This window comes from Ctenopharyngodon idella, chromosome 5, assembly GCF_019924925.1.
Source record: "Ctenopharyngodon idella isolate HZGC_01 chromosome 5, HZGC01, whole genome shotgun sequence".
Classification (NCBI taxonomy): domain Eukaryota; kingdom Metazoa; phylum Chordata; class Actinopteri; order Cypriniformes; family Xenocyprididae; genus Ctenopharyngodon; species Ctenopharyngodon idella.
This window is the reverse complement of record NC_067224.1, coordinates 1784936-1810260: the sequence shown is the minus strand read 5'-3', so window position 1 is coordinate 1810260 and position 25325 is coordinate 1784936. Positions and strand designations below refer to the sequence as shown.

The 25325-nt window shown below is 38.0% G+C and overlaps 1 protein-coding gene across 2 annotated transcripts; it reads left to right on the top strand.

Annotated features, from left to right (window-relative positions):
• Nucleotides 1-3243: 3243 nt before the first annotated feature.
• Nucleotides 3244-24974, top strand: ak1 (adenylate kinase 1). 2 transcript variants are annotated; one of them, XM_051892563.1, is made up of 7 exons: nucleotides 3244-3399; nucleotides 19512-19544; nucleotides 20912-20947; nucleotides 21903-22066; nucleotides 22138-22254; nucleotides 24610-24801; nucleotides 24888-24974. In XM_051892563.1, exons 2-7 carry the CDS (start codon nucleotides 19538-19540, stop codon nucleotides 24954-24956), a joined length of 585 nt encoding a protein of 194 aa, XP_051748523.1. In that variant the 5' UTR covers nucleotides 3244-3399; nucleotides 19512-19537; the 3' UTR covers nucleotides 24957-24974. The 2 variants fall into 2 exon arrangements, with proteins under 2 accessions (XP_051748523.1, XP_051748524.1); XM_051892564.1 differs by lacking the exon at nucleotides 3244-3399 and adding an exon at nucleotides 11811-11928.
• The last annotated feature ends 351 nt before the right edge of the window (nucleotides 24975-25325 follow it).

The following is a 25325-nucleotide window of genomic DNA, read 5'->3' as shown; positions in this document are numbered from 1 at the left end:
ACAACACTTGTGAAATCACAAGCTAGCATGCTAGAAGGAGGCTCAGATTACCAGAGCCTTCAACTCCACAGACACAAAAAGCTGTTGTGGCAGTGATCAACTCTAAAGGGAGCTAAAAAGAACCAAACTAAAAGTGAGGTTCCCTATCACTCAACCTGAGCTATGCAATCCATCAGGTCATGTACTCAGTAGAACACCAATAACCCTAAAGCAAGGGGAGTACAAATAGTCACCATGCTCTAACAGAGGCTAAAAACAAGCCTACTACTCATAAGAACAGGTGCTAACCTAGAACTCAAAGCAAACACAATGCTTTGCTATTCATACATACCATCCTGAAAAGAAAGGATGCTCTCACCAAACAGAATAACACATCTGTACTGAACCCTAGAGAACGGGAGCTAAACCAAGCTAACACCGTAACCTCAAGCTTGAATGCTAATTCAAGGGGCTCAGGGGAAAGACAAATTCAGTATGAATGAAGTTCTAGAAAAGTGGGGCCTAAGCAACATAGCATAGACTTATCTAAACAAAGATAAGGGCCTACCACCTGAGACAACGGCACCGGGGAGGCTAGTGACAGCCTGCCACCTTAGCTGCTATCTAACCAGCACCTACACCAAAAAGGTAATGGGCATATGGCCTGACAACTCAAATAAGAGGAGGCCAGAACTAGGAACTATACAACCTGACAAGGGATAGTAGCAATAAAGGGTGAATGCTTTAGTAAATCACCTAAACCCTAGTTCTAGCCTAGGTCGGCTAAGCTGTGGGCCTATAGGGGCTTAAACTCAACCTCTGAACTCAACCAGAGAACAGGAAACTTAAGTAAAGCAAAGCTCAACCAGCAAACAATGTCAGGTGGCCCAGGAGGCCGACACAGACATAGATCTATCTGAAGTAAAGAGTGCTAACTCAAACAAACTCTAGCTAAGACCCAGAGGAGAAGCTACTCTACCAAAAGTGGCTGAAAGGCAGCCATTTTGTGGCAAAACACAGTACAAATAAATCGTCCCAGCCAACCTAATGGAGCTTCAATGCCCAAAAAACCCTATCTTTTCCCATCTACATGCTCAGGAAAAACTATACAGGAAAAACAAGGTCGACATATTTTAAAACAAAAATATAGACCCAGCTTACCTTCCTGCGGCTCGAAGACCGAAGACTCCTCATTTTCCACATGGAAGGATGGAATCTAGGGTTCTTTTAAGCCTAAAAGAGTCTCTTCACTATCAAGCCAGAAGGCGAGCCATCAGAAAAGTATTCACCATGGGCCCAGCCTGTCAGCCTGACTGTAAGAAGCGTCTGAGCATGTTACATGAATAAACAATACACAGGAGGTTAGAAGAGCACTCGCCGCTGAATCCAATGACGCCAGCGAATGGACGTCACCGCCATCCAACAGCTCATACTCGTTAGCCGCTGGAGGTTGAGAGAGATTACACCTCTCACAAACACCTCAGCGAGCTTCCACCTGAAAACCCCATGATTTCAGCCACCGCTCTGCCTCAGCACAAGCGGGGTCATAACCAACAGGCACAGATGCCGACACCTCTTCCCTCGAGAAGAGGGCCAAACGAGAACGGAACGTCTAAATAGGCAGACGCTCAGAATTCACACAGACAGTGCGCTCAAGCACTGTCCGCACGTGCTCTTTTCCCATACAGAAAAACACACAGATTGTGTGTGTCACCGAGTGTCAAACACCTGGGACACGGGTGAACACACATTCTGAAACGTTTGTTAGACATAAACATTCTTACCGGATTCGAAGTAATCGCGATCAGACAAAACAGTCCCGAAAGACGAAAAGATACTGACTGCTTCACTGGCGGCTCCTTTATACTTCAGGGCCGCGTCATATGACGTCATAGGCTGTCACCGGCCAATAGGATTGGCAGGATTTGATACATTGCTTTCAGACACCGGTTCACGAGTGACGTTCCCCATAATGCGGTAAAACGCAGTGTAGAGTTCCCTTTCGAAAGGGAACAGTTCCTATTTTTGTGAAAACCGTGATACATTTTATATTTCAGGATTTTTGTCATGAATAGAAAGTTGAAAAGAACAGCATTTATTTGAAATAGAATATTTTGTAACATTAAATGTCACTTTTGATCAATTTACTGCATCCTTGATGAATAAAAGTATAATTTTTTTCTTTCTTTCAAAAAGAAATCTTTTGAACAGTAGTTTATTTACATCATACCTCAAACTCTTCTACTAATATGCTCTGATGATGTTGCAGGGTGTTTTGAATGAGGTGAACTTCAGCATGAACCCTGTGCTCAGTGAAGCAGTGAACACTGCATAGGGACCCTTGAATGGGAACACAGCTTCTACAGACCTTATGCGCCAGAGAAACAAGTGCGCCGCCATCTTTATAATATTGTCTTTGAACTTCCGTTTTTGTGGTAGCTCTGTATATTTCTATGGCATAACTATGTATCAAAGAATAATTAGCTGGTGAAGTGGATTTATTTGTAGAGTTAATGAAAGTTATCGTGAGCATTGTAATGTTTAAAACAGATGTCTTAACAAATGTCAGTAGATCGGGAAGATTTGAAAACGAGCAGTTCATTCATAAATATGTAAGATCGCTGTGGAAATACATGAAAAGTGGCGGGGCTACATAAGGTCTATAAGCCATGCAGAACACCTGGGCGACCACCCAGAATATATAGAATATATAATACTAAATTAAGCTCCTCTGTCACGTCTTTCTTGCTTGAACAAACATAATCACAGAAAATTATGTAAAAAATGCCTGTCTCTGCGAGAATAGGCCTAAACACAGTCGGATATGGCTTGAGTAAATGTAAACAGTCGAGAAAGACAACACGTTTATTTTTAAAACAGATTTTCGCGTGTTGTTCTTTCCTAGTTACTAATGGGCTTTATGAGCTTGAAACATCCACCCTGTTACACACTGCATTGTAAAAATGTCCTGTAACAGGGTGGACAAACTTCCTCGACCACATGTGAACTATTTGGTCAGGATTATGAGGTTAAACTAGCCTGAGCTTGACCAGTGTGTTCTTATGATAGACACATTTTCTCCCTCTGACTAAAAAATAATTTAATTTAATTTTTTTTTTTTCAACAAACCTCCTCAGTCTGAAATCCACCAAACTGTTGTGAAAATCTTGAGCATGTTAAACCTGGAATTAACACCAGGAAGAGAGAAATAACCAATCCTGATCCATCACTGCATTCCTCCAGTCCCTCCCAGCAGCCCTAAGACTTCCCAGGGTGCCGTGCGTCAGCCGAAGCTGTCAGAGCTCTATATAAAGCGGTGGTGGGCAGAGGGAGGGCTGCCGTGCAGTGGGTCACGCAGACAGACAGGAGCCGGACACTCTCAGCTTCACTGGACACCCTTGGAGAGAGAGAGAGAGACAGGTCAGTAGAGGAAGTGCAATGAGAAATGAGATTGGGCTTAATGTGTGTGTGTGTGTGTGTGTGTGTGTGTGTGTGTGTGTGTGTGAGAGAGAGAGAGAGAGAGTTAAGCTCTTTAAGGTCTTGCTGTGCTTATTCAGATCCCTGTTGCATGAGAATCAAAGTCAGTTCTGTGTTTGGACAGCTGCAATGTCAAATAGACAAATTCAGGTCTGCTTATGATGCTAGAGATCATGAGAGCAGTAATGAGCCGAAGCCACTTCCGCTGAGGAATAAACACACTGATGGAATCAGTAGCGTGTTCTCCGGCCTCGTTTACGTCAAACAAACAGAGCTGCTCTCTTAAAGCTACAGCGGCACAGCGTCGCTATGGCAACAGCAGGAATGGGCAACATCCTGCGGTTTTCCGGAGGTCTGCCGGGTTTGGGAATATAAAGAGCTCTCGGCTCTGGTAATTGTACACTCTTAAAGGTAAAGGTTCTTTATTGGCTTTGAAGGTTCCATAAGGAACCTTGAAGTTCCATGGAATCTTTTCATTGCACAAAAGTTTCTTTATAGCGGAAAAATGTTCTGCACACTATGAAAGAGTGGTTCTTCTAAGAACTGATCACTGAAATATTCCCAAAATGGTTTGAGTCATTCAAACAAATCCCCTTTTGTAACCTTCATTTTTAAGAGTGTGTTGGACAGCTGCTGCAAAGGAACATCTTTTTTTAGGTTGGTTAGTTAGTTGGGCAGCTGGGTTATGAATCTAGATGACAGGACAGTATCGAGGTTCCCCATATCAGTGTCACCTTCCAGTGACTGTACTGCAAGTACAAGGTGTCACAGATGCGTCACATGATGCCGAGTCTTATTAAAACACATGCAGCTACTTCTACATTTTGATTTATGAGGTCATGCATGAAATTTAATCTAGTCTGGAAGCATTCCTAAAAATAAGCTTTCCCACATTTTGAACAAGGTACAAAATATGGCTTGAATGCAGAAGATGTTATTTGTCACTGTTATTTCATCAAGATTTATTTTAGATTATTTTATGTCATTTTAGATTTATTTTCTATGACATCTGCCATTTTTGAAACCCCCATTTTGCAACCATCATGTTTCTACAGCTAAAAACATACACAGTGGCACTTGAAAGTTTGTGAACCCCTTGCAGAATCTGTGAAAATGTGAAAAATTTTAACAAAATAAAAGAGAAAATACAAAATGCATTTTTTATTTAGTACTGTCCTGATTAAGATATTTTACATAAAAGATGTTTACATATAATCCACAAGACAAAAAAAATAGCTGAATTTATTAAAATGACCCCGTTCAAAAGTTTGTGAACCATTGATTCTTAATACTGTGTGTGGTTACCTGGATGATCTACGACTGTTTTTTTTCTCTTTTATTTTGTTAAAATTTTTCACATTTTCACAGATTCTGCAAAGAGTTCACAAACTTTCAAGTGGCACTGTATCTATCTATCTATCTATCTATCTATATATATATATATATATGTATATATATTAGGGCTGTCAAAAGATTAATTTTTTTAATCGCGATTAATCGCACACTTATCGTGAAATTAAGCATACACCATTTATCTTGTTTAACACATCCATTTTGCCATCATTGCCTATATCCAGATTGAAGTGTGATTTTCACAAAACTGTATTTTTCAGCTTTTTTTTAAAGGTGAATTTAGATGTCTTTCCAAAAAAGGACACCAAATAACCAAATGATATGATTTCATATAATTCATACATTTATGTACACCAAAGCACCCACAAAAAAATCACAGCAAAAAAAAAAAAAAAAAAAAAACCTTTCAGAATTCACAGTGTATAGGATGTACAACAGCAAAGAGCTTGTTTACATTTTAAACAAGTCAAGTTGCGATACTGAACAGGACCACATATAGATGCCAAAATAACCTAAATCAACCACCTTGACCTGCATATATACGAGGTACAAAGCAACATACACAGGACAAATTCAAACATTATCCTGAATGTGTGTGAAAACAACGTGAATGTACTGAAATGTGTCTGTGCATAAATACAATGTGTGATCAGTGCGTTGAGAGCGCTCATACATGATTTGTTTGTCCATCAATATAACGGACTCACACGTGCTTCTGTACGTTACCGCAATCGTTTCTACTTTTATTGCAATCCTCATCCATCAAAACTTTCATAGCAAGAAGCTGGTTTGCTTTATCCAGCCGAGAAACATAGTTTTCATATCATCTGGCCATACAACGGTGGGATGTTTCGACGTTCCATTCAGTCCCAGTCAGATACAATGACAGAATATGACAGAGAGTTCATGTTTTAAAGTGAAACAGACACTGGAATAAATAATTCTCTCTGCCATCTCTGATATAATCAGCATGGACTTTAAGATCATCTAACTGTGTGACGTAAATTACGTTATGAAGCAATTTCACATGCTTCCGTAATTTTTTTTTTTACGTTAAATATGCATTAAATTATTTTAACACGTTAAGGATTTTGAATTAATCGCATGCGTTAACGCGTTAATGTTGACAGCCCTAATATATATATATATATATATAAAATTACATTTATTTACAATATTTAAATGAACTTATTATATTATATTATAGGAGTAAATGTTACTTTGTTAATTCATTAACTTCTATTAAAGAGAATTATTTGTTTGATCATTTTTCTTTCAATAACTTTGCAAACAAATTTGAGTAAAAACTGAGAACATGGTGGGATATTCTGTAGAAAAGGTGCAGATGATGTGCATCAAAATTTTAAGGAATGCTCTATTTTTAAAGGAATGATTTTTAGTGGGGAAAATAGTGGTAAAATATGTGCACTACAATGACAATGCAATAAATAAGTTTAAAACCATTATTTACAAATGCACAAAGTTTAATGGCGTGACTGAAATCTGAATTGAAATCTATAATGAACACTTAATTTGTGGCAGGACTAAACGCTGGTGATGGGAAACACCGAGCAGCAGCTGCTGAGACGTGGGCTCATATTTACACCGGCTTTTAATAGAAACTATTACAAACAGCTCTGTGCACCTCAAATTGCATTTGTGCCCTCGTGTCTGATAGACGCTGACATGAAACTGCAGTTACGCTGTCTAGTAACCAAAAACTAAAGTGTTGAGTTACCAAAATGTTACATAATCTAAGTCTGTCCTAACGGATTTTGGTGCACACAGTGACGCCTTATTGCATCTTTAGCATTGCTTTTAGACATTGTTTCTGCCTAAATACCATAGTTATGATGGCTTGACGAAGTTAGACAGTTGCGCAAATGGGTCTTAGAAAAGCTTTGTGTAGCCAGAATAAGCAGCAATCTTTTTTGCTTATTTTTTATGTCATTTAAAAACAAATGCTTGAGAAGCAGATAAATGTGGACATACTGGCTGATATTCCAATGTAAAACAAACATTTAGAACTAAAATGACTGCTTAATTTTTAAACGTCTTTTGCATGACACACTAAACAAATAATGACTGTTCAGTATCCCATTAATTACACAAGCAGTAAGTCATTGGGACATAAATGGGGCACAAATTGCACCATTTCCTGAGAATGACCCACATACTGTACTGTAGTTTATATGTCTGAACTGTAAATAATACAAGCATGAACACAAGCCATTTAAAATGGTTATGATCCTCAGCTATTGCTTTCCATCTTGACACTTTATGTCGGTAGAAATAAGAAATGTATCTGCAGAGAGCGAGAGCTTTTGGCTTTTTTAATTGGCCAAATCTGCAGTGTTATACATTACATGCATGAAGGCCACACATACCAGCCCAGTTAGTGTCCAGTAAACACAAGAACAACAGTCTCACATGCCATAGAGCCCCTAAAAAAATTGCCATAATTGGCCAGAGCGGGAGTCCTAAAGTGTCCAGTGCTGATTCAGGGCTTCGGGTGACCTTTACCGTGACACAGGGTTGCCAGCCTCATAAACCTTCTCACTGGAAAGCCAAAGACACTGGAGAAAAGATCAGCGCATGCATTACATAATACTTCATTGCACAAAATGCAGATACAGTGCCACTTGAAAGTTTGTGAACCCCTTGCAGAATCTGTGAAAATGTGAAAGCTATTTTTTTGTCTTGTGAATTATATGTAAACATCTTTTATGTAAAATATCTTAATCAGGACAGTACTAAAAGAAAAATAACATGCATTTTATTCTGTTAAAATTTTTCACATTTTCACAGATTCTGCAAGGGGTTCACAAACTTTCAAGTGGCACTGTATGTGCTGGACTGCGCTGCAAATCTGCAAAAGTATCTTGACCCACCAAATGAATTTACACTTGGACAGTTGCAAACCAACAGCTGAAGCAGATCGCAATGCTTTTCAGAAACCTAGTCTTTTCCTGATGGCATAGCTGCCTGATCAGTGACGTAACCAAGTGTAAATAGTTAAGAAACTCACCAGGATATGTCAGACTTTGTACCCTATGAATGTGATACTCGTACTTGGGTTCAATGCATGCCATAGTTATTATGTTGGCTTGGCAAAATCAACACTAGACAATGGAGCAGATGGGAGTGACATGGTGTTAGAAAATGTTTCAAAATTTCAATATTTGAAAGGAAACATGACCAGACTTGTGGCTTAACCTCAGTTTTAGTTCTAGGTTAATTTACTACAGTCAGCCACAACATACATTTTGTAAGCATATGCTTTGCAACGTGTTTGAGCCTATAAGTCTCTTAGTAACTTTAAGTAAAGTAAAGTAATTTTAAGTTTTGAATAGTTTTTTTTTTTTTTTTTTTTTTTACCTTGCATCAACCCAGCTAATAGGGAACATTCTCAGAACTTGGCTAACATTCTGTCAAGGTTCCCTCAAAGTTATGAACAATCTTTCTTCCAGTAATGTTAATAGAATGTTAGTTCAAAGTTATCTGGTTTTTAATAATGTTCTCAAAACATTAGCACAAAACATTATTTATACATCCTTCATGGAACTTTTTCCTGAACATTTTTAGTTGAATATTCGTCTAATGTTTTTTAAATGTTACTTCATGTTTCAGAACGTTCAGAGAACATTTAAAAGTAACATTCCCATACTGTTTGAAGAACGATAAAATGGAATGTTCAGAGAACATTCAGAAATAACGTTTTCACAGCTTAATGGGAACACTAGCAAAACGTTCTTAAAACATCTCGGGTTACGAATGTAACCATGGTTCCCTGAGAAGGGGAATGAGACACTGCGTCCTAGGATGCTAGGGGAATACCTCCGGCATGCTGGTGTCTGAAGCACGTGTCAAAACACGACAGCCCATGACGTCACTACCAGTGCGACCAGAGTATAAACAGGGCCACTTTAGTACACGTCATCTGTTTCTTGTCTGAAGGAGATGTGGGCAGTCAAGCCTGAAGCATGGCAACGGGATGCAGTGTCTCGTTCCCCTTCTCAGGGAAGCATGGTTACATTCGTAACCCGAGACACTCCCTTTCGAATGGGAACTCGCACTGCATCCTAGGACGATAATGAGGAACAAATGCCTCCTCCGCCAAGCTGAAGGAATGAGTGCCGTGACTTAAGTCAATGACATCAACGGAATTAACCATTGAGACCAGTTCTCCGTCCTAGCGGTACACTCCAGCGGTCGTCATAGACTCTATTCCCTATGGCCAGAATTCCATGTTACGAAGAGCAGCTTAGCACAGGGCCTGGTAATAATACCTTCAAGGGAATATGGCCAAGGATAAAAACATCCTGCCAGTCGCCTGCAGGGGACACACCTCTGACGGTTGAAGGTCTCACGAAGGGAGACCTACCAACACTCAAGGGTGCTCAGCAGAATGACTCTTTATAGCGAGAGGAGGCCTAGCTACATTCTACACTAAAGACTGCTTTCCAAAGAGGCTAAGAGAAGCCTTACACTCGATACTGCCATCCAAGTGGAGCCCTTGGGGCCAAGGCTTCAAGAGCCAGGGAGGCTTATAGCTGTGGCTAGACCAGGTTCACCCAGAGATGCCACTCTGTGGCTACCATTGCCGCCATCGATCTGGGCCGATCGCAGTGGCAGTTTGTTTGGTGGCATGGAGGGCAAGATCTGTAGTGCGGCGCAGTTCTGTTTACCGCCTCAGGGGGGAACCCCTGACCCTGGTCCAGGTCTTTCAGCAGATCGGCCTGGTAAGATCGGAAGAAATGGAAGGCTCACGAGTGCTGGTCGATTATGGCTGGAAAGATATTGCTCGCCTAACCAGCCTGAAGCCAGGAGCGCACCCGCTGCCGGATCGGAGGATGTGAGCGATAACACATCCTCATCCAGCAGATCGTCCTCGTCAGCTACCGAAGAATGAGAAATAGCCATACCTTTCTCGAATTCCTCGGCTAGCTCCATCTGAGAACCCCACGATCTCAGTCTCCTCTTTGCCTCAGCTGAAGCAGGCCCTGATCTGCGGGGAACAGATGATTGTCCCAATTTCATAGAAGTTTTTTCATAAAAAAAATGTTTGTACTGCTTGCACTCATGAATGTTCATGTGTGTCATCAGGTGTCAGATAGCGCTGACACGGATGAACACACTTCCTGAAAGATTTAGCTGCCATACTGTTTTCGACGCATCACAACAAACAAACGGCTTCTGAAGACAAGAAAGAGGATGACATGTACTACAGGCGCCCTATTTATATTCTAGTCGCACCGGTAGTGCATCATGGGCTGTCGCCGACCAATGTCTTTGTCGTGTTTTGACACGTGCTTCAGCATGCTGGAAGCATTCCCCACTAGCATCCTAAGACGCAGTGTCTCGTTCCCATTCAAAAGGGAACATATTTTTGTTTGCTGGGAATGTGCCTGGTAAGACATGACACATCATCATCATAATAATAAAACAAAGTAATGATCATATTTTGTGCCAGCCCTGTTGCATTCAAATGGTTTTGGGGTTGAAGGTCAGAGCTAGCAACAGAGCTGAGCACATTACTTATACAGTCACCTTTGTTTGACTAACCCTAACTCTTGTAATACAGTGCCACTTGAAAGTTTGTGAACCCCTTGCAAAATCTGTGAAAAATTTTAACAAAATAAGAGAGATCATACAAAATGCATGTTATTTTTTATTTGGTACTGTCCTGAGTAAGATATTTTACATAAAATATGTTTACATAAAATTCACAAGACAAAAAACATAGCTGAATTTATTAAAATGACCCCATTCAAAAGTTTGTGAACCATTGATTCCTAATACTGTGTGTGGTTACCTGGATGATCTACGTTTTTTTGTTTTGTGATGGTTGTTCATGAGTCCCTTGTTTGTTCTGAAAATTTAAATTGCCCAGCGTTCTTCAGAAAAATCCTCCAGGTTCTGCAGATTCTTCAGATTTCCAGCATCTTTTGCATATTTGAACCCTTTCCAGCAGTGACTGAATGATTTTGAGATCCATCTTTTCACACTGAGGACAATTAAGGGACTCAAACACAACTATTAAAAAAGGTTCAAACATTCACTGATGCTCCAGAAGGAAACACGACGCATTAAGAGTCAGGGGGTGAAAACTTTTTGAATTTGAAGATCAAGGTAAATTGTACTTAATTTGTCTCCGGGAAACATGTAGGTATCTTCTGTTGCTTCCAAAGGGCAGTACTAAATGAAGAAAATTTATATTTAAACAAAATAAGAAAAATTTGGACATCTTCATCCTGTTCACCACCCGACTCTTAATGTGTCGTGTTTCCTTCTGGAGCATCAGTGAATGTTTGAACCTTGTTTAATAGTTGTGTTTGAGTCCCTTAATTGTCCTCAGTGTGAAAAATGGATCTCAAAATCATACAGTCACTGCTGTAAAGGGTTCAAATATGCAAAAGTTGCTGGAAATCTGAAGAATCTGCAGGACCTGGAGGATTTTTCTGAAGAACAGAGCTCAGTTTAACTGCTCAGAACAAACAAGAGACTCATGAACAACCATCACAAAAACCAAAAAAAAAAAAACAACAAAAAAAAACCAGTCGTAGATCATCCAGGTAACCACACACAGTATTAAGAATCAATGGTTCACAAACTTTTGAATATTTTTGTCTTGTGGATTATATGTAAACATCTTTTATGTAAAATATCTTAATCAGGACAGTACTAAATAAAAAACAACATGCATTTTGTATTATCTCTTTTATTTTGTTAAAATTTTTCACATTTTCACAGTTTCTGCAAGGGGTTCACAAACTTTCAAGTGGCACTGTAGGAAAATCAGTCTGTAAAACCTTAGATACAATTGGCTCAAAGCCACAGCAAATTCTCCAACAGTGAGCAAAGATCTTTGACATGAATACAAGACAATTTGCTCTCAAATACTCATCTTTATAAGGAAACATAAAGTAGTACTGCTGTTTCAAACTTAAACCAAAGACCAGAAGGACCAGTCTTTGAGAACACATCATTTGCATAAGAAGCACTGCAGGTCACATGACCAACTGTGCCGTCACAAGAAAAAGGGATCTGTTTACACTTGCCGTCCAGACGCGGCAAGACATTTCAGTATTTCAGCCTCGCTGCAGAGCTCACAGAACAGTAAGACACACTCTTTATAACCTACTCTCTCTGCTTGAGTGTTTAGAGTCTTTATGCTTTCATAAATCCTGTCTGGAGAGAGACAGTCATTGTGGTGGGTGTGTCGTCTGAGTGTCACTAACCTCTAGACTTCAACTGACTTATACAGTTTATAACATGCACAGCAGTTATACTGCTGTTCTAAGTCTATATGCATGCTGTGGTTGTGATATGAAGTAGAATTACATGCATGAACACATGCACTGACTACAACTCACTTTTGAGACCAAAAAATACCTCTGCAGCAATAACTGGGGGTATAAATAAATGTAAATAAATAAAGTGTTTGAGAGTTTTGAATTCCAGTCAGCTTTATGCTGTTTATAGTGTCAGGCAGTAACGGCTCTATATCTGTAAGCACAGGGTTCCTGTTCTGGTTTTGTGTTGAGGCGTGACCCATCAAAGTGAGAGCTCACATACTTCACAGCTGTGAGGCACGTCGGTTCATTTATAAGTGTTCATAACCTTCTCATAATGCCTCTTAAAGGCACAATATGTAAGATTTTTGGATTTAAATATCCAAAAATCACTAGAACAATGTTATATATTTTGTTGACTTGTGTACTTAGATTATCCCAAATGTTTCCAAGAATGTTTAAATACAGAAAAATAAGAAATTTTAACCAGGACACGGACCATGTCCGTGCGCCGCCTATCATACCCGCGTTACCCTCGATTTTCTGTTTTATTTTGTAGACGCCATGGAAACACCAATGACGCTTTAGTATATTATGTGTTTTATTAGTCAGGTGAGCAACTGTTTGGATACATACATTCATTGACAGAAAACTAATCATGTTATATAGCTCAACAAGTAAGTCTTATTGTTTAAATCTCGTTTTCTTTACTGCGAGTACCATGTTTTATCATGCCTAATATCGATCTTACTGCAGTGTGCAACAAGTGTCTCATAGCAGCCGCTGAGCGAATGCAGAGTAGTATTATAACAATTTTCAACAAACAAATTTATCTAATATGATAAATAGCGCTGTGTTATCCCACATACGCTTGACTGGAAGAAGCGGAAGCGGCGACTGTGGCATAATAAAAGTCCTGCTGCTCGAGAGCTGTGTGTCGCGCTCGTCTCTCATTAGCAATCGCTCCAGCGGCCTCGTTCAGCTCCAACATCACTTGGCCCTGGTCTGCTTCATACTACAGTAACGTTAATAATCTCATCCATGAACATGATTTCTACCCAAGTCCCGTTGGATTCTTTTCCACCGGCTGTAGAACAACAACTCCCATGATTCCGCAAAATCAAGGCGTCATCAAGCTACACATTTGTTTTGAATAAGTGACCTCTAGCAGTGGAAATGTATACATTGTGGCTTTAATCTAATGTTTGATGTAAAGAATACATACCCAGCTAACAGGGAACGTTCTGGAAAGGTTCTCTCAAAGTTATGAACAAACGCTCTTGCAGTAACGTTAATAGAACATTCTTTCAAAGTTATCTGGTCTGTAATAATGTTCTTAAAACATTAGCACAAAAACATTATCTATACATAATTCATGGAATGCTTTTCCCTTTTTTAAAAAAATTATTACTTATTTCAGAATGTTCAGAGAACATTCAAAAGTAACACACCCAGTTTTGCAAAATGCAAAGTCATCATTTACTCACCCTCAAGTTGTTCCAAACCTGTGTAAATTTCTTTGTTTCTTTGTTTGTAAAGATCTCTTCATGATGATTCAAATGATTCATTTTTGGGTGAACTATCCCTTTAATGGGAATGTTAGCAAACGTTAGCATACTGTAACTTTCAGAACTCAAAACTTCCATTTTGCATTTATTGAGCTAAACTGTAAAAACAACCTGTTCAGAACAGATGCATGTCAACACTTGAGCACATGTTCTGTTGTATCAGCAGAAGTTGTGATGAGTCAAATGTGGTAAAATGTGTGAAAGCTTGTGCTGTTCTTATCTGTCTGTGGCAGCTGATACAACGCGATCCCTGATCATTTCAGACCGATCTGAACAGATGAAATGAGACGCTACACTTAGATAAAAATAGCAAAATTATGAAAAAAGTCCATCTTCCAAATCATGTCTTTACCTTATTCAAATACACTTTCATAAACCTATAATAATGATTTATATTTTAAAGCTGTTGGGACTTATTTAGCGGGAAATTGCATACATACGTGCGGGTCATGTGATATGCTGTGGGTAGAGTGAATCTGAAAATCTGTAGTCACAAAGAACGAAGAATTGACCACGCATCATTCAAAACCTCCGGGGAATCACCGGCTGTAAAAAACAAATCAAAATGCTGTGTTTGTGTTCATCTGGGGTGTATTCCAGAAAGCAAGGCTAACTTACCGTCACATATACCCTGAACTCTCGATTGATTAACCCAAACCTTGCTTACTCAAGGTATGCTGGTTCCAAAAACGCGTCCGAGAGAAAGTTCAGCCAATCCAGAGTATGTTCACGGGGTTTTGCCGTGAAAAGCATCCTAAAAGCATCCGCGCATTCGAAAATGAATAACAACCGACACCAATCATTAGCGTTCTCATTCTATACCACATTTTGTTCTCATTAAAGTCCAGATATTATGTAAGCTTGTTTCCGCCACTGAGTACAAAACAAAAAATTTATAATTGCGACTTTTTTTTATCTCGCAATTCTGACTTTTTTTCTCAGAATTGCGTGATATGAACTGAAAATTGCGAGATAAGTTAGGCTACAACTGACATGCGTAACTCGCAAGTGCCTTTACACACACACACACACACACACACACACACGCACTTGTATATATGGTTTACAGGAACTCTCTATAGACATAATGGTTTTTATACTGTACAAACTGTATATTTTATTCCCCTACACTAACCCTACCCCTAAACCTACCCATCACAGGAAACACTGTTTTTTAAGCCATTAGGTTTACGAGGACACAAGAATTTTTATTCTATATATATATAGGCCTATATACAGTGCCACTTGAAAGTTTGTGAACCCCTTGCAGAATCTGTGAAAATTTGAAAAATTTTAACAACATAAAAATGCATCCCCTGACTCTTAATGCATTGTGTTTCCTTCTGGAGCATCAGTGAATGTTTGAACCTTTTTTAATAGTTGTGTTTGAGTCCCTTAATTGTCCTCAGTGTGAAAAGATGGATCTCAAAATCATTCAGTCACTGCTGGAAAGGGTTCAAATATGCAAAAGATGCTGGAAAACTGAAGAATCTGCAGGACCTGGAGGATTTTTCTGAAGAACAGAGCTCAGTTTAACTGCTCAGAACAAACAAGAGACTCATGAACAACATCACAAAACAAACAACAGTCGTAGATCATTCAGGTAACCACACACAGTATTAAGAATCAGTGGTTCACAAACTTTTGAACGGGATCATTTTAATAAATTCAGCTATTTTTTTTGTCTTGTGGATTATATGTAAACATCTCTTATGTAAAATATCTTAATCAGGACAGTACTAAATAAAAAATAACATTTTGTATTATCTCTTTTATTTTGTTAAAATTTTTTACATTTTCACAGATTCTGCAAGGGGTTCACAAACTTTCAAGTGGCACTGTATATATATATATATATATATATATATATGTGTGTGTGTGTGTGTGTGTGTGTAAAACTCGCAATTGTGGCATGTTGATATATTGTAACAATGTATACGCATAATATAATACATTTGTGTCTTGCATTTATGTAAAATGTAAAATAAAATAAAATGTATTCACTCTTAAATAGAACCAATGTAATGGAACCAACTACTTAATCCTATAACCTGCAAATTCTGGTTGAAAGGACATTAATACAACGTTTTGCATTAGATGTAGTATAGTGTACAGGTGCTTATCACGGCAAGACAGTCTGCCAGTAAATGCACCCCCTCATATCTCCCACTAGGAAAATGTCACATCCATGAAATTCACCCCACTTAATCGCATCAGTCCTATTACTATACTCATGAAATGAGTTGATACTGGAACCAACAGAGACAATTTTTGGAGGGGGGTGCTTTTCACGGCAAGACATTCTCAATAGACCCAAAGAGCTTAGAACCCAAGAGGCGACACTTTGATACTTTTTGGGCAACAGCCACTAGATGGCGCGCCGGTAGCGCGGCGGCCATTATGGGGTGAAAATACTAACTGGACCATAGAATCCTTCACATCTTACGCACCCAAAATTGGCGAATTTCACTGCCAAATCAGAAGCGCAATAGAACAGTTTTTTAAATTAAGTCAACAGTAAATTGTATGGCTCCTACAGTAAATGTTGTATTGTCTTATATATGTTATATTTTACTAGTTGTGGAATCCAACCATTCAACCATCTGAGGTAACGTAGTTAGCCTACTTTATTGAGTATTTCCATTTTATGCAACTTTACACATTTATTAATAGTAAATTAATAAATTTAAGATCATCATGTTTGCAGTATACAATATATGTTAGACCTAGTGGAGTAATAGTAATAATAGTATCTCTGAATTGAAATATATATATTGTACGTTTTAATGGATCACACTACAAACATAATGATATTATAATACATGATGCATTACTGTGTCTGTTATCGCATAAATTCCCACTTTTGCTTTAACGGACATTAGACAACACTGCTAAAATCAAGCTGTTATATTCATATATTTATTGTCCAACATTCCCAATTTTTCTGATGCATGTCCTTAATTTAATTTCATATGTTGGTAATAATTCAGTGTTTATAATGCTAATACTTGAACTTCAAAGAATTTTAACCCAAACTGACTGGGTTTCTAGAGAGCAAAGGTTTTGTGAAAAAAGTGGAAGACTTAAACACAAAGTGTGCAAAATAAACTGTAAAAAGCATTTGATGAGTATTTTATTCTGTGTTGTCATCATTCAGGGTGGATTTCAGCTTTAATGTACTTTTTTTTTTTTTTTTTTTTTTTAACAAAGCAGCTGATATTACCATAGAAACTAGTGGACTGCCGACTCGCTTTCACCCCAAAATGGCGGAGACGCAGGGCTGCTGCTGGCCGCCGGTGTTGCAACGGAACATTCTATTGAGTGTCGCTTCTTGTTAGTGTATATTCTTTGCCCGAGCGACGAATCGATGATTCACCATGGAAACAGACGCTAGGAAATAGCGTGCCATTCTACTTCCTTCTTCTTCTTCTTCTGTTTAATGGCGATTTACATAACCTACTTAGTGCACATCGCCACCTATTGGGTGGTTGTGCAAAAAAAATTTCAATCTTTTCATTTAATATTTATTCACTGTGAATAAGAATTATATTGTTTTAACGATGCTAATTATTTAATAAGATAGTATAGCATAGAAAACGTCCTGTTATAAAAAGGAAAAAAAGCAGATCCATGTGTGAGATGATAATACATACAGGTGCTGGTCATATAATTAGAATAACATCAAAAAGTTGATTTATTTCACTAATTCCATTCAAAAAGTGAAACTTGTATATTATATTCATTCATTACACACAGACTGATATATTTCAAATGTTTATTTCTTTTAATTTTGATGATTATAACTGACAACTAAGGAAAATCCCAAATTCAGTATCTCAGAAAATTAGAATATTACTTAAGACCAATACAAAGAAAGGATTTTTAGAAGTCTTGGCCAACTGAAAAGTATGAACATGAAAAGTATGAGCATGTACAGCACTCAATACTTAGTTGGGGCTCCTTTTGCCTGAATTACTGCAGCAATGCGGCGTGGCATGGAGTCGATCAGTCTGTGGCACTGCTCAGGTGTTATAAGAGCCCAGGTTGCTCTGATAGTGGCCTTCAGCTCTTCTGCATTGTTGGGTCTGGCATATCGCATCTTCCTCTTCACAATACCCCATAGATTGTCTATGGGGTTAAGGTCAGGCGAGTTTGCTGGCCAATTAAGAACAGGGATACCATGGTCCTTAAACCAGGTACTGGTAGCTTTGGCACTGTGTGCAGGTGCCAAGTCCTGTTGGAAAATGAAATCTGCATCTCCATAAAGTTGGTCAGCAGCAGGAAGCATGAAGTGCTCTAAAACTTCCTGGTATACGGCTGCGTTGACCTTGAACCTCAGAAAACACAGTGAACCAACACCAGCAGATGACATGGCACCCCAAACCATCACTGACTGTGGAAACTTTACACTGGACCTCAAGCAACATGGATTGTGTGCCTCTCCTCTCCTCCTCCAGACTCTGGGACCCTGATTTCCAAAGGAAATGCAAAATTTACTTTCATCAGAGAACATAACTTTGGACCACTCAGCAGCAGTCCAGTCCTTTTTGTCTTTAGCCCAGGCGAGATGCTTCTGACGCTGTCTGTTGTTCAAGAGTGGCTTGACACAAGGAATGCGACAGCTGAAACCCATGTCTTGCATACGTCTGTGCGTAGTGGTTCTTGAAGCACTGACTCCAGCTGCAGTCCACTCTTTGTGAATCTCCCCCACATTTTTGAATGGGTTTTGTTTCACAATCCTCTCCAGGGTGCGGTTATCCCTATTGCTTGTACACTTTTTTCTACCACATCTTTTCCTTCCCTTCGCCTCTCTATTAATGTGCTTGGACACAGAGCTCTGTGAACAGCCAGCCTCTTTTGCAATGACCTTTTGTGTCTTGCCCTCCTTGTGCAAGGTGTCAATGGTCATCTTTTGGACAACTGTCAAGTCAGCAGTCTTCCCCATGATTGTGTAGCCTACAGAACTAGACTGAGAGACCATTTAAAGGCCTTTGCAGGTGTTTTGAGTTAATTAGCTGATTAGAGTGTGGCACCAGGTGTCTTCAATATTGAACCTTTTCACAATATTCTAATTTTCTGAGATACTGAATTTGGGATTTTCCTTAGTCGTCAGTTATAATCATCAAAATTAAAAGAAATAAACATTTGAAATATATCAGTCTGTGTGTAATGAATGAATATAATATACAAGTTTCACTTTTTGAATGGAATTAGTGAAATAAATCAACTTTTTGATGATATTCTAATTATATGACCAGCACCTGTATATTAGTATATTAGAATTAAAAACATTTAAACATTACCGCTTTATAATAGGCTATATATATATATATATATATATATATATATATGTTCAGTGTAAGTTGCTATATGCTACTTACATACCCCTGAAAGTTACCTCAGTTTTTGGAACCGAAAGTTGAGGTTATCCACTTAATTACTCTTAAACATACCCAGGCATGTCACATTATAACCTGCTTTCTGGAATACCCCCCTGCTCTGATAAGATGTGCCATAACCAAGTCACGTGTACACCGTCGAACCGCATTCATCCGCGAGCAGACAGAGCCGAAGCACAACCAAAACAATGTTCTTCCGCCTAACGCGTGTAGTATTGTTGTTTATCCCTACTAGAGCGGAAAGTTAGTGTAGTCTTGAAGGCACGGCAGCATAAAACAGCTCGTTTAATTCTGTGATTAATTCAGAATCTGCTCACATCAGAAATGATTTTGAACGGTCTGATCTGTTCTTGGAGGTTCATTTGAGAATGAGTGACAGGACTTCAAATCAACAATAGTCCAGTCTCTGTTTGGACTAATCTTTGTCTTTTTTATTGCAGGATAATCTCTAACAGAACAGACAACCATGGCAGGTGAGCAGAATTTCTTTCATCTACAATATTTTATGTTTTGAGAGATTATTTGCATGTATGCTATGATTTATCACACGTACATTGACAATTGTTTTATGGAGTCACCTGAATGAAACTGTCTGAAGTAAATGGCAGAGAGAGATTGTTAAAAGCAGACTGGAGCTGGACGTGTGAGGAAACACAATTATGTTCCTGCAGGACGAGCCAAACATGAGTCTCCAAAAGAGAGATGGAGACGAACAGCAGCACTGACCTTTACACACACTTACACACGGATCACTGTGGGAATTTAACTCATTGTCAAACAGAAATATCTCTAACTGATGAATAGATGCCAAAGAATAAACAGATGGTCAATATGACCACAAGAATCAACGTCTTCATCATTCATCTTCAAGATATTACGGTCTCTGATGACCTCATGTGGACATTCATTGTATTGCAAGAGGCTCTTACAGTAGGCATAGATATAACATTTCATGTAGTGGTAATAATTAGGGAAGTAACAAGAACGAGGAAGAAGATACACATACAACTCATGTTTGAAACAATTTAAGAGTGACTGATAAAAAATAACAATAGGTGCGGTCACATTAGCGAAATTTTGCGTGCAAAAAAGGTCAATTTTGTCAGCAATATGTGAAGCACAGCATAAGTGATCATTTGAACATGAGCGAATTTGTAAAAAGCATTCACGTGATTACAAAACTCGTAAAGACTCTTAATTTGCTGAGAGTTATGACTTGTACCACGTGACCAATGCAGATTTATTTTGGAGTTAATAGTGCAAGAGAAACGTATGTTCATTGTCCAAATCTGTGGACGTGAACGGTTCCAAGTACAGCGTGCTGTCATCTCTTATTTACTGTAATGACGGCATCGCGTGACGGGCAACGGTAAACGTGACTGCCGCTTTATACTACATAAAATTCATTTTGTTAAGAGAAAAAAAAAAAAAGAACAGGAATATATTGTATGGGTTGCAGCAATGCTCACATGTAATCATGTTTACATGAATAGTTCAGGATCAACTGTTGGCAACAGTTGCCATGGCGACCACAAGCATTCATATCTAACTGAAGGAAACGGCACAGGAAAGTCTCTGGTCAGAAATGGGGTCAGGGTGCTTGAGTAAATCAGCAGTCGCTGCGGTGAGGCCAGATGGTAAAGTATTTGGCCAGAATATCTGTAGCAAAACTTCAGAACCCAAGGGAGTTTGATCCCAGGACTGAGATCTCAGAGAGCAAATTATCTTTAATTTCACATAATAGTTATAATAATAATAATAATAATAATAATAATAATACAGCCTCCGTTGATTCAGATGTTACATTTTGACTAATATGAATGTTTTTGTTGTTTCACAGAAAAAATTAAAAATGCTAAGATCGTCTTTGTCGTGGGTAAGTTGAGTTACTTTACATTTCACAACTTTGTAAACTATAACCCACTTCTTCTTTTTTCAGTGTGCTTGAATACGTTTCAAATAATGCACTGCCTTTCTATTCTATGTTTGCTGATAAAGAGTAAAACTATGTAAAAATCATGGAGAGCCACATGTTTACTAATGTACACTACTGTGCAAACATTTGGAATAATTCAGATTTTTTAATGTTTTTGAAAGAAGAAGTCTCTTCTGCTCACCAAAGCTGCATTTATTTGATCAAAAATATAGTAAAAATAGTGAAATATTATTACAATTTAAAACGACTGTTTTCTATGTGAATATATAGTAAAATGTAATTTATTCCTGTGATCAAAGCTGAATTTTCAGCATCATTACTCCAGTCTTCAGTGTCACATGATCCTTCAGAAATCATTCTAATATGATGATTTGCTGATCAATGCTGAAAACAGTCATATTTTTGTGGAAACATTTTATTTTTCATGATTCTTTGATGAATAAAAGTTCAAAAGAACAGCATTTATTTGAAATAAAATGTTTTGTCCAGTTTAATGAATTCTCACTGAATAAAAGTATTAATTTCTTTCTTTTTCTTATATCTTACTGACCCCAGACCTTTGAATGCTAATGTATCACAGTTTCCACAAAAATAGGATAATAACATTGATAATAATCATAAATGTTTCTTAAGCAGCAAATCATCATATTAGAATGATTTCTGAAGGATCATGTGACACTGAAGACTGGAGTAATGATGCTGAAAATTCAGCTTTGCATCACAGGAATACATTACATTTTACTATATATTCACATAGAAAACTGTTATTTTACATTGTAAAAATATTTCACGGTATTTTTGATCAAATAAAGGCAGTCTTGGTGAGCAGAAGAGACCCAAAAAACATTTTAAATATTTTAAAATGTTTAATTAACAACCAGTGTTTTCTCATCAGGCGGTCCCGGCTCTGGAAAGGGCACACAGTGTGAGAAGATCGTGGCGAAGTACGGCTACACTCACCTGTCCTCAGGTGACCTGCTGCGTGCAGAGGTGGCGTCCGGCTCGGAGAGGGGCAAACAGCTGCAGGCCATCATGCAGAAGGGAGAACTCGTGCCTCTGGTCAGTCCAGATCTCTTCTGATGCTGATCAACGAACACTGACACATTCTGACGATGTTCTGGTTCCTGCAGGACACAGTTCTGGACATGATCAAAGACGCCATGATCGCCAAGGCTGACGTCTCGAAGGGTTACCTGATCGACGGATACCCTCGTGAAGTCAAACAGGGAGAGGAGTTTGAGAAGAAGGTAGAAGAACAATAGTAGACAAACATGATTCATTCATACAGGACAATCTCAGGGACGAGTGTCATTTTGATGTCAGTGTGAAGAGACACATTAACATTCAGATATTCACATTAGACAGTAATTTACCATTATTAACTCAAAGCCAAACCTAAAGTGCTACATTATTTTAGGTTTGGAACTTTGAATTTGAATCAATAACTAAGTAAATTCTATTAGTATCAATCAGTTTTGTTGTGTCTTGTAAGAAACCACACAATATCATTGAATATAGCAGAAATTTCACTGCATAACAGGGTTGAACCAAACCTTCTTTCTTTCTTTTTTTTTTTTTTTTTTTTTTTTTTTTGGAATTCTGACTTTATATCTCACAATTCTGACTTTATATCTCACAATTCTGACTTTGTCACGCAATTCTGACTTTATATCTCGCAATTCTGACTATAACTTGCAATTCTGACTATATATCTCGCAATTCTGACTTTATATCTCACAATTCTGACTTTGTCACGCAATTCTGACTTTATATCTCGCAATTCTGACTTTATATCTCGCAATTCTGACTATAACTTGCAATTCTGACTATATATCTCGCAATTCTGACTTTATATCTCGCAATTCTGACTTTATATCTCGCAATTCTGACTTTATAACTTGCAATTCTGACTTTATAACTCGCAATTCTGACTATAACTTGCAATTCTGACTTTATATCTCGCAATTCTGACTTTATATCTCACAATTCTGACTTTGTCACGCAATTCTGACTTTATATCTCACAATTCTGACTTTATATCTCGCAATTCTGACTATAACTTGCAATTCTGACTATATATCTCGCAATTCTGACTTTATAACTTGCAATTCTGACTTTATATCTCACAATTCTGACTTTATATCTCGCAATTCTGACTTTATATCTCGCAATTCTGACTTTATAACTTGCAATTCTGACTTTATAACTCGCAATTCTGACTATAACTTGCAATTCTGACTTTATATCTCACAATTCTGACTTTATATCTCACAATTCTGACTTTATAACTCGCAATTTTGACTTTATAACTCACAATTCTGACTTTATATCTCACAATTCTGACTTTATATCTCACAATTCTGACTTTATATCGCTCAATTCTGACTTTATAACTCACAATTCTGACTTTATATCTCACAATTCTGACTTTATATCTCACAATTCTGACTTTGTCATGCAATTCTGACTTTATATCTCGCAATTCTGACTTTGTCATGCAATTCTGACTTTATATCTCGCAATTCTGACTTTATATCTCACAATTCTGACTTTATATCTCGCAATTCTGACTTTGTCATGCAATTCTGACTTTATATCTCGCAATTCTGACTTTGTCATGCAATTCTGACTTTATATCTCACAATTCTGACTTTATATCTCGCAATTCTGACTTTGTCATGCAATTCTGACTTTATATCTCACAATTCTGACTTTGTCATGCAATTCTGACTTTATATCTCGCAATTCTGACTTTGTCATGCAATTCTGACTTTATATCTCACAATTCTGACTTTGTCATGCAATTCTGACTTTATATCTCGCAATTCTGACTTTATATCTCACAATTCTGACTTTGTCATGCAATTCTGACTTTATATCTCACAATTCTGACTTTATAACTCGCAATTCTGACTTTATATCTCGCAATTCTGACTTTATAACTCACAATTCTGACTTTATATCTCGCAATTCTGACTTTATATCTCGCAATTCTGACTTTGTCATGCAATTCTGACTTTATATCTCGCAATTCTGACTTTATATCTCACAATTCTGACTTTATAACTCACAATTCTGACTTTATATCTCGCAATTCTGACTTTATATCTCGCAATTCTGACTTTATATCTCACAATTCTGACTTTATAACTCGCAATTCTGACTTTATATCTCGCAATTCTGACTTTATATCTCACAATTCTGACTTTATATCTCGCAATTCTGACTTTATATCTCGCAATTGCAAGAAAAAGTCAGAATTGTGAGATAAAAAGTCGCAATTGCCTTTTTTATTTTTTATTTTATGGCGAAAACAAGCTTTCATAGAAAACAGTTATTTTAAATGGTAAAAACATCAACATTTATGTCCAATTCGATTCTATATAACCCATTGACGAATGATGAACATTTCAGGCAAAAAACAGGTTTAAAAATCTAATTTTATTTCACAGTTGTCCTTAACAAAACAAAAGTGAAAAGTTGATTTGCTGTTAATTCTATCAGTGTTAAGTCATAAATCTCCTGAGATTGACCCACAGTTTGAGTGTAATCTGACTGCACGTGAAGACGCTCAGATTGCCGTGTCCATCTCTCCCGGTCAGATCGGTGCTCCAGCTCTGCTGCTATACATTGACGCGAAGGCCGAGACCATGGTGAAGAGGCTGGTGAAGCGCGGAGAGACCAGCGGCCGCTCCGACGACAACGAGGAAACCATCAAGAAGCGTCTGGATCTGTATTACAAAGCCACCGAGCCCGTCATCGCTTACTACGAGCAGCGCGGGATCGTCAGGAAGGTGAGAGAGACTCGAAATACTGACTAAAATATGATTCACACTGTTCTCTCTTTAACCCAGTTAATGATTTCTCTCTTCTCTTCCAGATAAACTCTGAGCTGCCAGTGGACGAAGTATTTGCAATTGTTGAAAAAGCTATTGATGAGCTGAAGTAAAAAGCACTTGACAACAAACCCTCTTTTCCTTTGCTTTTTCTCTCATATATACTCATCATCGATGCCTTTATAGAACCTATATAAAACTTCTTAATTCCCTCCAAACTATAGAAGGATTCAAAAACCTTCAGACTTTTTAAAGTTTTTTTTAAACATTTATGTGCATTTTTGTCAAGCTGACATTCAGAAATGCCCTTTCTCTGAGTGGTCAAACACACTGATCCAGACTTTATTAGTAGTACCTTCACAAGTTCTTTAGTGCTCAAGACTGAAAAACATCTCTATCGTTTGATTGATAATTATAAAACGGATAGTTCCATTCCTTGATTGTGATTGGCTGAGTCGTGAAGCCGTTGTGACATACTCTAA

Bases quoted from the DNA above. Each gene is read 5' to 3' on its own strand.
- ak1 (XM_051892563.1), top strand. The intron at 22,255-24,609 runs GTAGAAGAACAA...TCTCCCGGTCAG, and splicing joins GAGAGGAGTTTGAGAAGAAG to ATCGGTGCTCCAGCTCTGCT. The intron at 24,802-24,887 runs GTGAGAGAGACT...CTTCTCTTCCAG, and splicing joins AGCGCGGGATCGTCAGGAAG to ATAAACTCTGAGCTGCCAGT.